The sequence below is a fragment of the Montipora capricornis genome, unplaced genomic scaffold (assembly GCF_036669925.1).
Source record: "Montipora capricornis isolate CH-2021 unplaced genomic scaffold, ASM3666992v2 scaffold_298, whole genome shotgun sequence".
NCBI classification, from domain to species: Eukaryota; Metazoa; Cnidaria; class Anthozoa; order Scleractinia; family Acroporidae; genus Montipora; species Montipora capricornis.
This window is the reverse complement of record NW_027180039.1, coordinates 5001-19832: the sequence shown is the minus strand read 5'-3', so window position 1 is coordinate 19832 and position 14832 is coordinate 5001. Positions and strand designations below refer to the sequence as shown.

Genomic DNA, 14832 nt, shown 5'->3' with positions numbered 1-14832 from the left:
GATATAACGAATTTAATTGTGAGTGACTTTGGTTCCTAACTTGTTTAATATTGTTATGATTTCAAAAGAAATATTGTTGAAGGTTTGTTATAGTAAATTTATTTTATATTTCTTCTACATTTGAAATATGGTTCTCCTTAAACGACGAGGACATCAGATGTAATCTGTTGCATTGTCACTTCTAAAAACATCAATACATGCAAAATTTGTTCATTTGATAGAAGAGCAAGTTATATCCTTGATATGTACATTAAAACTACTTGACTTTGTGTTTTGATATCATAAGTTGGTTCAGTTTACTTGCAGGAATTTTTTTGAAGGGTGAACTGCTTGCAGGAATTTTTTTTTTTTTTTGCAATTTTCCTTTACAGTAATTTTTTTGGGGGAATTGTCACCCCTCCTCCCGTGATTTCTAATGGTCCGCCCCTAATAGCAATAGTCAAAAGTAATGACAATGGAAATCGCACCGAATGCAAATTAAACTGTACGTCATGCAAGCACTGTCACGCGCTAATGTTGGTTCCCCAAAGAAGCTTCAATAGACCATTTTCGAAATATTAAATATTCAGCTTGATATTGAGGCAGTGAGGACAAAAACAATAGAAACACGTAGGAAAGAATGTGAAAAATATTTACATATCATCCACTATCCTTGGTCTTTGTCCTCACTGCCTCACTATCAAGCTGAATTTTATAATATCGAAAAAGACCTATTCTCTATTTTCGAATTCCCCATAATACACTTTGTTTGCCCTCAAATTTTGCTTAAACTATTGTTTTCAAATGCTCTTGGGGACACTGCCTATTCCCAAGAGCATTTGAAAACAATGGTTTATGCAAAATTTGGGGGGCAAACAAAGTGTATTATGGGGAATTCGAAAATAGAGAATTGGAGAATTTATCAGGATAATCCAAGGTACCCTTGGATTTAAAGTAAAATATAAGCGAAACGACCACGTTTTAGAGGGGGTTCATTTGGGGGCCTCTAAATCGTTTGAAAAAGCGAAAGAAAAAGATCAATTATCGGTTTATAGCAGTTCAGATGGTATACTTATACGAGATATAAAACATAGTTTCCGTTTCTTCACGTTCTTGCTTGCGAGGCTGCTCAACATTCGCAAAATTTGCCGATTTTGAGGATGGCTCCAAGCCCCACCTGGGCAAAATCAGACAATGCTCGATTTCTCGAAAAATAAAATTCGCTGAAAAATTTTATCTCCATTTTCGAAAATACTTTTAATGAAATAAAATGGAGGTCGATTTTTTCGAACTGTCCGACGATATTTGATATTTACAGGCAGCGGCCCTTAATCAAATTTATAACCGACCAACCGTCGCTGATTCTTCTTTCAGCTTAAAATATTATGTAACCTCACACACATTTTGAATACGGAAAATACACAGACAATGTAACTGAGCCGGCTGCTATAAAACAACTTAGTGGCACATTAACGAGGCTCTTGCTCTCGCACAATTCAAATGTTGTAGACAGAAAAACTCCAGTAAAAGATGGTTCTGTCACAATCAATATTTCTCACCCCGCACCTGCCTGGCGACAGATTGTGATTGGTTCGTCCGTTTCCCGGAAACTCAAGTCAGGCCCGTGAGAAGGGGGAGTGCTGTTCTATTGATGTGCTGCTGTGTGGAGTTCTTTTTTACGACTAAGCCGACTATGATAGGGTCGCACTTTGTTATAAGCAGTGTGGCTACAATGAAGTCACTTTATCATCACGACTGCCTCATTGTAAAATTAAATTAATTAAAAACAGCACATAACCGATCACAACCATCAAAAGCAAACCCCCCCGGGAAGCCACCTGGCTTCTAAATTCTCGGAAAAACAATTAAGTCATTTTCATCAATCTTTTTGCTTGCCGAAGCTTTTTCTTTTTGTTGAACTGTTTTCTCAGCAGGAATGCTTTCTTCTTCTTACAGAGAAATGTTTCTCGTTCCTGGCTAAGAAAACGAAGTTTTTCATGGTGATACAGTCACTTAATTTCCTGGATCTTCCGCCGAAAACCTATCGAGGCTTACTACGGGGACTTTCCTTGTTTCACAGAAAAATCAACGTGACCATCTTTTTTAGAAGGTTGGGCCAGCCCCTAAAGTTTCTCCTGGTTAATCGAAATTAGAAGAAGCGACCCTTATGAAAGAGGGAGAAAGTGAAGAAAGTTCGTCAGCTTCCGAAATCGAAAGCGAAGCAGAACTCGAGCCGGAAGTAAAGATGAACCCTCGTCCTTACCAAGTGGAACTTCTTGAACGAGCCAAGGAAAGGAACACGATCGTTTGTCTTGGTACAGGGACTGGAAAAACGTTTATTAGTGTGATGCTGATAAAGGAGATGGCTCACCAAATAAGAGAAACCTTTCAAAATGGAGGGAAAAGAACCTTCTTCCTCGTTAATACAGGTTAGTCTTTCTCACTCTACACTTCCTCTCGTACGGTAAATGTAAAACGATGACCGAAATAAAGATCTACGGCGGCAAGCCAGAAAACGGAAATCAAATATCAACCAAATCAGCGAAGGTTTAAGCAAAAGGAAATGTTCAGTCTCTGAATAGTTCAGGAGGCTATTGAGAAGACAATAATTACTGCACGGGTGGGGTATGGGGTTTGGTGAGTAAGCTAAGTATATGGGCAAGAGGAGAGGAGAGGGGAGATGTGGGGTCTCGTCTTAATATGGCGGCAGATCCGAAAGTTTGGGTCATTTGAAGAAATACTTGTTACGATAGCCCTTGCTTCCAAGCGTTAAACATTAATTGCCTCTTGCCCTTTTATTTAATTAAGATTGAGTTGTAGTTAATTGTATAGACTGGGGAGTCACTGTTTGTCTTTAATTCAATATTCAACTGGTATATTTTAATGAGCTTGCATTGTATAACATAGGGTTTCTATTATTTTTACAGTCCCTTTAGCCAGCCAGCAAGCTAAGGTCATCGGCAAGCACACAGATTTGAAGGTCCAGCATTATGTAGGAGAGATGGGAGTGGACTTCTGGGACAAATATAAATGGCAAAAACAGTTTAATGAAAACAATGTTTTAGTCATGACGGCACAGATATTTCTTAATCTCCTTAGCCACACCTTCATTAAACTTTCACAAGTGAACCTGCTCATTTTTGATGAATGCCACCATGCCAAAAAGAAACATCCATACAGGCAGATAATGCAATTTTTTATGGGTTGTGAAACAGAAGATTGCCCTAAAGTCTTGGGGCTAACAGCTGCTGTGGTACATAGGAAAGTGAAAGCACAGAATATAGAATCTGAGATAAAAGAACTGGAGTGCACATTGAGATCGACATGTGAGACAAGCCAAGATGAAGAGATTGAGAAGTTTGCTGCCAAGCCAAAGGAGGAAGTTGTGACATTTTCAAATAACAGGATTGACAATGATTTAGACATCTTAGTTAAAAGGCTTCAAGAAGTTTTAAGACCAGGAATAGATTTGCTTCCTGAACTCAAAGACTGTGAAGAGGCATTACTAGAACTGGGGCCCTGGGCAGCCAACAGATTAGCAGAATGCTTAGTCAAAGGCTTAGGTATGGAGACTTTTAAAACAGGCAGGTACATGTACAAAAGTTGGACCGGATCAAGTCGGATTGATCACCTCGGATCAAGCGAAAAACAGTTTTGTAAGCCAAAACTATGCCACCAATTTTTCCAAGGTTAGCTTAAAGATTAGGACTAGGGTGATTTCTTGAGACCTTATCATTTTTTTTACGTCCATTCAAGGTGAGCTGTCCAAGTTGATGCGGTCCAACTTTTGTACCTGCCTCTTAAAATCTGTTACTTATTCTGACAATAAAATTTCATTTCCTTAAATAGGCAGCCATTCTGGGGTCAGGAAGCCCTAGGAAAAATTAGACATGTACAAGTGTGAAACTAAGAAAATCAGGAACACTACAAATATTTGTGAAATTGCTTTCTAGTGTTGGAAAGGAAAACCGATCAGATACAATTAAGATGACAAAACCACAAGCTGTGACAGTAACTATTTTAAATTTTTGGTTTGCACTTTTTTCTTATGGTTTGATTACTCCTTTTCTTGGTTGCAGAATAATAAACATTCCAGAAATTAATTCTTAGTTGTAATTCAAATTTTCTTAGTTTGGCAGTAAAATATCCATCTTATTTCTCAGTCAATGAAAAATTGTGCAACATCTTGTGCCATTTGCACCCGAAAGACAACTCTTGATGTTGTGCTTGAGCATAGATTTGTTGAAGAGATGCCATCAAGGTTTTGTCCATCCTAAATCTACTTTAGTGTGCTATCACAATTGCATGCTGTTCTCTTATTGGCTCTGCTGCTCACTATCTATTTTGTTGTAGAAATAAATGAGTAAAAAGAGTAGCCTATATTTGTAACAGAGTGCAATTGTCCACAAGTTGACAGCTGCTTCTTTGTATTTTTGAAGTGTTAAGTTTTGAACCACTAGTAGATTTATACTAAGAAAAATAGATTATATTAATTGCGCTCTCGATTTCTATGTGTGATGGTTGATTCGGGCCTCGATAGAAATTTCAAGCTCATAATTTATTGTTACATAGATCAAGTTCTTAAAAGCCTAATAGGAAAAGCTTCTATGGAGAAGATAAAGGCAGAATTAATCATTATTGATTATAAAGTGTTCAACATTTGTGGGTCATAAAGAAATATACCTTTGTTAATACATTTTAATTTTGTAACAGCTGGCAGTACATCTCTTATCCACCCTGGCTTAATTCTTAGTTCTGAGCTCACTGTAAAGTCAAAGATTATTGCAGTTTGTTCCGACCTGTTGGAAAACTCTAATGTGTAAATTATTTTCTTATAGAGAGATCAGTCTTGTTTCAACTTAGCAGAGAGGAACAGCAACTTTGTGATATACTCACCACCCAACTGAGAAAACTGCAAAGTGTTTACCATACATCAACCAGTCTTGATGTTCCAGAGGGCTGCGAACAGTGCTGTGTCATGCCCAAGCTAAAGAAGTTGTTAAGTGTTTTGAAAAATTATGGGAATTCCATATACAATGGTGAGAGTTTATATGAACTTAAAATAATATCAACCCAATAATCAGGCCTTCTGATAGGGTGCGATGAAAAATGCAAATTATGCGAAATTTGCAGGGCAGATTATGTGATTGGAAAGGCCAATTATGCAATAAATAAATAAATGTAAATTATGCGATTTTTTCCTGAGCAATTTTTAAGCTTGTTTTATAAGGTTTCAGGATAAGAAATGCTCTTTTTTGCTGCCCTTAAGACATTTTGAACACAAGGGAACAGTAATTATGCATCTTGATTGACATTAGTTGGGATATAAGGTCTTTTAGTCTGCACTATCGGTGCAAAGTTGCTAATAACTACATGCTACATGCTACAAATCATGTTAAAAATGGCATATTTATGCAGGAATTCCTAAGAAACGTGTTGATTTATGTTATATTTTATGAATGCTGTGCATTCTTTTGTGAATTATGCAATGTTTCGTGAACTGTGCGATCGGATGTGATTTGAGGTTGATATTGTGCGAAAGCGCACCATCGCGTAATGTCAGAAGGCCTGCATAATTTTTGCTATCCAAGCATTGTTGATCTAAACTGGGAGAAAGGCAATATGACAGTGCCTTGTATTCAGTGTTATTGAGTTGCTAAATTACCTTTAATGTCTGTTACCGTCAATTTCATGTTAATTTAGTTTGGCAATTATATAATAATAATTACGAATAAAATTATTGCTTTATAGAATGTGAAAAAGAGAGCAAACTCTGTGGCATTGTCTTTGTTGAGAAAAGATGGACAGCTGTCATCCTTAGTGAGCAGATCAATTTTGCTGCTCTGCAAGATCGTGAGCTTGCCTTTGTCAAAAGCAAGTTTGTCATTGGCCACGGTATGGGCACTCAAAGAGTTGGCTATTCCAAAGAAACAGAAATGGACTGGAAAAAGCAAGAAGAAGTTCTACGGCAGTTCAGGAGACACGAATTTAACTTGTTGATTGCAACTAGTGTTGTTGAGGAAGGCTTAGATATTCCCAAGTGCAATGTGGTTTGCCGTTTTGATTTTCCAGATAATGTCTGCTCCTATCTCCAATCAAAGGGTAGGGCCCGTGCAAAAGATTCCATCTATTACATCTTTGTAGATGAAAGAGAGAAAGAAGAAAAAGATAGTGAATTGGAGGTATTGTTATCCATCATTCATAGTAAATAATGATTGGCTAGATTGTACTTTGTCAAATTTTTACATTTATTATTTAATTTTAATATTTAGTGTAACATTCCTGTAGCATGGATTAATTGCTTGCAGCAACAGACATGAGAGTCCAAGATTGGGAAGGCTGACAGTCATTTCATGCTGACAACTTATGTTGCTAGCACTACACATATCTCAGAGATATATTGTTTCTCTGCGAGCTAGGCTGTGTTAACGATTAAGTCCTGGTCCTGGTTTTTCAAAGAGTAGATGAGTCGCTAACCAGCATATAAAATGTCTTGGTTGAAGTACCTTTTACCCATTGGATAGCGATTTATCACTGGCTTAACCATTATCCGCTCTTTGAACAACCGGGGCGCCTCAGATTATCTTGGCAAATCCATTAAGTTTGTGTACACATAACTATGTTGGAGTAAATTTAAAATTTAGATTTAAAATTCAGTCCCACACTACAGCTTTTATATGAAAATATATATGCTATATTGACACACACAATAATTAAATTAATTATAACTTGTTATTTATTTATTTATTTGTTATTTATGACTTATCAATAACATTAATATTTACTAATTATTAATAGCCCCTTTTCGATATATGGAAATTCAGCTTGAAAGAGAGGTTTTCAGGACAAAGACAAAGTAAAGTGGATGATATGTAAATACTTTTCAAATTCATTCCGTGTTTCTATTGTTTTTGTCCTCACTACCTCACTATCAAGCTTAATGTTTGATACTTTGAAAATGGCCTATTAGTACTCCGTTCCTAATCATTAGATGTGATGCTATTATAATTTACTATTATTATTATTATTATTATTAATTAATTAATTAAATATAATTAATGGCCTCGTATATTGTGATGAATGGGCAAGCTCAGACTATGTGCTTGTTATCAAAATTAGTAAAGATATACGTACAGTAGTGGTACAAAACCATTATCATGGTAACAGAGGGTGTGTAATGGCACGGAAAAGAAAAGTCTGTTCAATTAGATTATTAATCATGAATTTTTTGTTAATCCCTAAGACCATGCAAGCAATTGAACGCTCCCTCTTGGAGAGGTGCCACAACCGCAAGGAACCAACTGAAGAAGAATGTGACCAGGCGGCTGAAGCTGACCAGTTATTACCTCCATATCAAACAAAGAATGGTGCAAGAGTGACTATGAGTAGCAGTCTCGATCTCCTGTCCTGGTGACAAATGAATTCCTTTTTTCTGCAGTTCACTCTTATGTAACCCTTTAAGCCCCACTTAGGCTACTAGTGATCAGCATCAAATTTCACCTGAATCTGATTGCCTAAGGAGAATTTTCTTGATGTTTTAGTAACTTTCCCCCAGTAATTTTATTAGAAAAGTATGGGGACAAGTTAGGAGAATTTCTTCTTTGATATTAAAGGGTTGAGAGAAGAGTTCCAGACCACCTTGGTTGAATTACATTCCTGATAATCAACACCCAAATATTCTGTATTACTTTCCTTTGTTTTTCTGCTGAAACATTTTGTTGTTTTTCTGTGACTTATTTCCAGGTACTGTTCCAAGCTGCCAGGTGATAGATTCACTCACCTCAATCCAGTGTACAACTACAAGTCGCACAGTGATGGTTACATATGTGAACTGGAAATGCCCACAAATTGCCAACTCCGTAAAACTATAGTTGTGAGTGCAAAGTCTTTAGCTCTGATTCTAATCTTGACTACCATAGTGCATCTTCTGGCAGAGTCATGCTTTGATGCTGAACGGTGGCTATTAAGGACGTTCGCGCGAAAAAGTTTCAACATTGATTTTTTTCTGAAACTTTTACCACTGTAAGATGATGAGTTAGTTATGTCAGAAATGTAAAAAAATGGGGGGTCACCGACTTCGTTTTGGAGAGAACATGCCCGGAAAAACACCCAAAATGTGACAAAATCGGGCTTCGTTAGCGAATAAGGCCAGTGTCTGTAAACCCAAATATATCGCAATTACATCTTTGAAGTGAAATCTTCTCTGCCAAATATTGTTTAAGTGGACTTATTAAGTGAATTTAGTCAACTGGTGAGGTTCCTTAAAGATCAAGTTCGCATTTAGCGACCACAGTTTCACGCGCCTTGCAGCCGCAAGATGGCAGGATTTGATGTCCCGTGAGCAGAAATCTTCTTCCCACATTGATTTTTTGTTCATTTTTGAACAACGTGGAGATAATTGTAAATAAAATCCGTTTCTGGAAAGAAAAATAGGGGTCACCGACCGTCCAAGACTGTTAAGTCCAGGCAAAGCTATAGCAATGGCCTTTTGCCCTGTCATTTCTCATTTTATTTCTTAGCGCGCGCGCTGGTGTATGACGTGGCCAGTGCATTTGCGTGCGCAGTAAGGATACGCAGAAACAATTGGCGCGAACGTCCTTAAGACAAAAGAGTGCTACAATTTGCTTAATTAATGAAAAGAAACAGACGGTACTAATCAACGGTTGCGACACATGTGCTTAAGGACACAAATGATGGATCGGGGAATTTACTCAGCTGTAGTGTATGTTAAATTGCTAAAGTGAATCCGTAAATTTCACACTGAGCATTAGCCCTAGTAAGGAAATGAGAAATCAGACAATATGGTTTTGTGCGAGTGGGACAACATTCATTTGTACCCCTTTACATTCACATTATGCACCTATCAATGTTAAGCCCCAGGGAGGTTGGGCTAACCACGGGAGTTTGATCGTGAGGTCTGTCCCCAGGGTAGGGATTTTGATCGTATGTGACGACTCCCCAGGCTAGCGATTTTGATCGTACAAAGGACATTTTACCACCTTCACTTGCCGCCATGTGGACATTTTGACCATTTATTTTGTCCCAGGGGTGGGGAATTTGAAGATTTTTGAATGAAAATGTCAAAATCCCCACCCCCATGCCCGACCTCCCCTCCCTGGGGCTTAACATTGATAGGTGCATTACTAGGGCAAATGCTCAGTGGACAATTCATGGATTCACTTTACCGCCTAAACATACACTGCAGAATTAATTATTTGATCCACCTGACGGCCCGTAATGTACCAGTCAAAGTGAACCCCCCACCCCCGGGAAACTCCTCGGGCATTTGAATTTTTGGAAATTTTTTATTCAAATGCCCGGGGTATGCACGGGGGAAGGATTTTGAAGCTTCAATTTGACTGGTACATAACTTTGTCTAATGGTAAAAGTTTGGCATGTTAACTCTTCAGCTCCCCTACGTTTGGCAACTCTCGTGCACTAGTGGCAATTCTCTTTCATTTTCGACAACTCTGCTACCCATTTTCTTCAACTCTGAGTCGCCGGTGTGATTTGACTGCAAAACAGTGCGCAGTTTGGCCATATTCTGCAATCCAGCGTACCTATTGAGACCTTATCCTTATTTTGTGTTCTTGTGGCCTAAAATATGAATAATAGCATTACACTAATATACACTGAAAATAAACTCCTGTATTCACCACTGAGCGTAATCTGTAAGTCCGAAAAAATTGAATTTTTGTTTATACTCGTAAATGAAGTGTGAATAGCATGTTAATCCCTACTCTTTCTGACAGTAGTCTCACGTCACCTTTTTCGGTATAGAAATCAAGAAAGAGCTTATATAATAATTGTAAAAGAGCAAAACGTTGTGGACATCTGAATGTATGGACTGGGGACAACAAATTGTATACCTTGAAATATTCCGATTATTTCGTGGGGTTGTATTTTACACCAATGACTAACAGCTTTATTAGATCTCTACATACAGTATGTCATCAACGTTCCTTCAAACAATATGCACTCCATCAGCTACAACAACCAAAAACATTCTTGTTTAATTTTCTTAAGACTTCTACATTTGGAAGCTCTTTACTTCGGATCTGAGACCATTTGTAAATGGCACACAACGATGTCGTTTTCTCGGAGCTAATGGTTTTTCTCCGGTTTTATTTTTTAACAGAGTCCTCCCATGCGAGGTAAGAACCTCGCCAAGATGACTGCGGCATTTTTTGCCTGCCAAGAGCTTCACAGGATTGGCGAGCTTGATGACAACTTGTTGCCAGTCCGCAGCTTATCGGACGAGGAAAGTGAACCCGAAGAAGAAGAAACTGAAACCGGTGGAAGGAAAAGGACGAAAGCAGGAACGAGGAAACGAAAGCGAATCTATGAGAGGAAGGTAGGCAATTAACCTCAACATTTAGGGTTTGTTCCCTCTGGCAAGCAATTCTAGTTTTGACATTCAGGAACAAGCATAAATCTCGTTTCTTGTTACATTGTAATTGCTTTGTTTTCCTTTGCTAGGTGTGCGTAATATTTAGTTTCGATGCCAACAGTTTTTAGAAAACTAGTGTCTCTGTGCACTAGAAGTCTGTTGTTTCCTGATATATTCCTCCTTTATCCAGGTCCCCAAGTTATTTATCGGCAGCTTGGTTCAGGACACTCACCAACCCCATTACCTCACGGTCATCAGCATCAGAATCACCAAACTTACCCACCCGAAAGATCTGGAAGCCAGTGCGCGATTCTTCAGAGATGATGCCTGCCATAAGTTTGGCTTGTTGACAAATGTTCCACTTCCCGCGGTTAGTGCTAGATTATCCTCGTACCTATATAGGACTATTCCCTTCCAAATTGAAGGTACTGAGCGCTTCAGCCGTGGATGAATCCTAAAGTGTGACCATTTTAATAAGAGCGATTGAGTAGAGTTTTTTCCCTCGTTATGCTGTCTGTTGTGGTGCACAAGTTGATTCTAACTATACCTTTTTTCGGTATCTGAGAAGAAAAATCGTGAAAAAGTGTCGTCCTTCCAGTGAAATTTATTGAGTAGTACTCGGCTTTCGTTTAAAGCTTATTTACTGTAATTATTTCAATCTGCAGGTGCGACCATTCAAACTTTATCCTGATTACGGTGAAGTCACAGTGTCTCTGAGTAGCCACAGCTCACCGCTACGTGCCAAGGACCTGGAAATTGTTCAGCATTTCCACCTATTTTTGTTCAGGCACATTCTCCAAACACCCGTAGAATTCAAAGCCAGGCATACAGACGGTGAAGCGGACGGTTACTTTGTCGTCCTAGTGAAAGACACTGGATATGATGTGGACTATGACAGCATGAAGGATGCTTTGCACTTTGAGACTGCGCCAAATAAGGAGGACGTGGTGGTCACAAAAAATTACATGTATTCCCAGCAGAGGCGGCAGAGGTTTGCTGTTTTGAAAGTGCGTCCAGACCTCTCTCCCTTATCCCCCTTTCCGGACAAATCCAAAGCCAAAACCTACGAAAGCTACTTCCGGCAGTGCTACGGGAAGCACATTACTAACAAGGGTCAGCCTCTCATTGAAGTGAAAGACATTTCCGATAGAGTAAATTTTTTAGTGGACAGAAAGGTGTCATCCAAGAGTAAGCGTGACGTTATTCACCTTGTTCCGGAGTTGTGTGATGTGCTGCCCATCCGTGGGTCTCTTCTTAGTGTGTCCCTGATGCTGCCCTCTATTCTGCATCGTGTGAATACTCTTTTACTTGTTGGTGATGTCAAGAGCATGATCGCTGGAGTGCCTGATGACACAAATGAATTCAATCTCCCTGCCATTGGTGCTGAAAGTGTTAATGATGAAAAGAGTTTACTACACGTCGATAGCAGCAGCGCTGCTGCAGGGACAGCCATGGATGATGATGATGAAGATTACGATGATGACGATGACGAGTTCCCAGGGCTGTTTTTAGATCTCAAGTCTTTGTTTCGTAGCAGGCGAGGTCCAGTTGATCATCCTGACACCGCTTTTGTCCTTCAAGCCCTGACCACCACTCACAGTGGAGACGCGTTTAACCTAGAGAGGCTCGAGATGCTCGGAGACGCCTTCTTGAAGCTGGCAGTGTCGCTTCATCTTTTTATGAGTCATCAAGACAAAGACGAGGGGAAACTGACACAGCGGAAGAAAAAGCAGATCAGTAATCTGGCGCTGTACCGTGCAGCCGCGAAGAAGACCTTAGCTGGGTATCAACAGTGCACGCCGCTGGCACGTGATACATGGTGCCCCACGGGATGCCAATTTACCAAACTGCCGCAGGAAAGCATAACGGGCTCAGGTGATGCAGCCATAGATGTCGACTCCGATACTTTTGGTGCTATCGAGGAGGAGATGGACGTTGAATATGCTGATGGGGCTGGCCCCCAGGATTGTGACCTCAGGGCAGCCAAAGGCAATATTCAGGTAATATCGGACAAGTCGGTTGCTGACAGCATGGAAGCCCTCATAGGAGCATATTTGATCTCCTGTGGGTACCTTGGCGCACTCCGTTTTATGAGGTTCCTGGGTCTTAAGGTTCTTCCTGAAGTTGACGGAAACGATGACCTTAACGAGTTTGCAGAGAAAAGCAAAGCGGGTTGTTACACGAGATTTTGGACTCGAGGATCAACCATGACAGGAGCTAGCGACAGTGAAGATATGGTGTCACGCATGGTTTCCGGTTTAAAGAACTTTGAAAAAAACTCCATTCATTACACTTTCCGCTCTAAATTGTATCTACTAGAGGCTCTAACACACGCCTCGTACCACACCAACCGCGTCACGCCATGCTATCAAAGACTGGAGTTTCTTGGGGACGCTCTATTGGACTTCCTCGTCACGCAACACTTATACTTCCGTCACGCCAAGTTATCTCCTGGTGAGCTGACAGACATTCGCCAAGCTTTAGTTAATAACAACATCTTTGCAGCCATTGCTGTCAAACACGACTATAACAAGTATTTAAAGCAGATGTCACTACAGTGGTTCAAAACGATCGAAAATTTTATCACTAGAGTGGAACATAAAGCTGAAGAAAGGGAAAAAAATCACCAGAGCAAGGTAGGAAAAACGATGTGAGAGCGTTACAAAATGGTGAGAGAGTCATAGAAATCTCCTGAATGTGCTTTCTCTTTTTAATGGGAGCATGACTTACGTGACTTACATGCGCCCATTTTAGAGTACTCTGCGATTAGGTCACCAGCACTCTAACCAACTAAGCTACTACGTCAACTGAGAGCTGGTCGCAGTACGGCAAAGTATATCAAAGATTCTTTTTGACCTCGGCAAACCCAATTTCCTTCACAGGCTGTCAAGGCTAGCTGGGGAAATATAAGGACACTAGTCCCCACTTGAGCACCAAAAAAGTAATCTCATTCCATTTCTATCGCGTTGCATGGATGCTACGCGACTAACACACTTTTCAGTACTCGACGATTGAGGGTCGGCGTTCAAAATGTGGCGCAAGTTAGCCCGACCTATCCAATTGAACAAAACCGAACAAAAAACCAATCGAACCCAATCGAACTCCAATCGTGCGATTGGGTTCGGCAATCGAACAAAATCGAACACCTATTTTGCTGTGAGTTCGATTTTCGAACCAATCGAACCAATATAATCGAACAAAATCGAACTAATCCAATGCAATTGTCTCTTGACGCCTCAAACTGAGTAAAACACGTGGAATATAATCATTGTCACCTTTTATTGAATAACCAGGAACTGAACATCATACTGCAAGAATGTCAATGTTCACCTTCGGAATTTTCCAATACCACGTGCCTATCATGCGATGCGGCGTTCGTTAATCGAACGTTCGATTATACCAATCGTTCGGTAATCCAACGTTCGATTGGGTTCGATTACCAATCGTTCGGTAATCGAACGTTCGATTGTGTTCGATTGGCAAAATTTTGTGAGTTCGATTATGTTCGATTGAGTTCGGCAATCGAACGATTGGTAATCGATTGGGTTCGATTGCCGAACTGTTCGATTGGATAGGTCGGGAAGTTAGGCACGAGGTACCTTTCTGTCTTTTTCCGCTCGCCACCTCCCATCCAGGACCATTATCCATGCTACCCAAACGAATATTACTTGCGTGACGTAACGCTTTCTCGTTGGCTGAATCTGAGTCATGCATCTGCTCTAAGAATTAATAGTCTATTACATCGCTACTAGAGAGAGTGCAAATCCTCCTGATGGACCCATTACTCAGAAACTAGACACTGATTTGCTAGCGTGACTGTTTTTGTTTTGTAGGTCACTGCAGACGCGTTTATTATCGTGTCTGAACAAGATGACGAAGGAATCGAGGCTCCAAAGGTCCTGGGTGATATCTTTGAGTCTGTTGCTGGTGCAGTGTTTTTGGACAGCGGTATGGATTTGACCAAGATCTGGGGCGTGTACTACCGCATGATGAAGCCTTACATCGGTAAGTGAACACTCTGAATGGTTGAAGATCTTTATGTTTAGCGTAAAGCACAACATAAATTCGTCTGGTTACAGAGCACCGTTCACCTCAGCCCAACTCAGGCTTGGGGTCTCGCTCTCGCAGCCAGAAACAAAGACTTAATGGCAGTCGTACACTGATCAATAGCAAAGCTGTCTGAGAATCTTAAACCCTTTATTGAAGATTGTCCTAAGGGTCTTGAGTACGTTACGGAACATTTCCGACGATTTCGGAAGAACTGAGAGACCTTCAGCTACACAGAAACAAAACAGTAAATATAGTTACTCCATTTTTCCAAGGGGGCAAGTGGTATCCCAACACCTAAACATCATATCTTGTACTAGTGTGCAGATTGGATGAACCTTTTTCCAAAGCGGAGACCAGTTCAAGGCGTCAGAGTGCGTGGTACCAGCCGAATTCCACATGTCCGCCTGTAAGTG

The 14832-nt window shown here is 40.1% G+C and overlaps 1 protein-coding gene across 1 annotated transcript in view; it reads left to right on the top strand.

Annotated features, from left to right (window-relative positions):
• The first annotated feature begins 1842 nt into the window (after positions 1-1842).
• LOC138035178 (endoribonuclease Dicer-like) overlaps positions 1843-14832 on the top strand; it is a 15735-nt gene continuing 2745 nt past the window's right edge. The window contains exons 1-10 of the mRNA XM_068882001.1: positions 1843-2408; positions 2907-3542; positions 4818-5018; positions 5731-6161; positions 7223-7389; positions 7723-7852; positions 10118-10333; positions 10560-10739; positions 11035-13005; positions 14203-14374. Coding sequence (XP_068738102.1) covers positions 2147-2408; positions 2907-3542; positions 4818-5018; positions 5731-6161; positions 7223-7389; positions 7723-7852; positions 10118-10333; positions 10560-10739; positions 11035-13005; positions 14203-14374 — 4366 coding nt within the window. The 5' untranslated portion in view covers positions 1843-2146. The remainder of the gene's footprint in view (positions 2409-2906; positions 3543-4817; positions 5019-5730; positions 6162-7222; positions 7390-7722; positions 7853-10117; positions 10334-10559; positions 10740-11034; positions 13006-14202; positions 14375-14832) is intronic.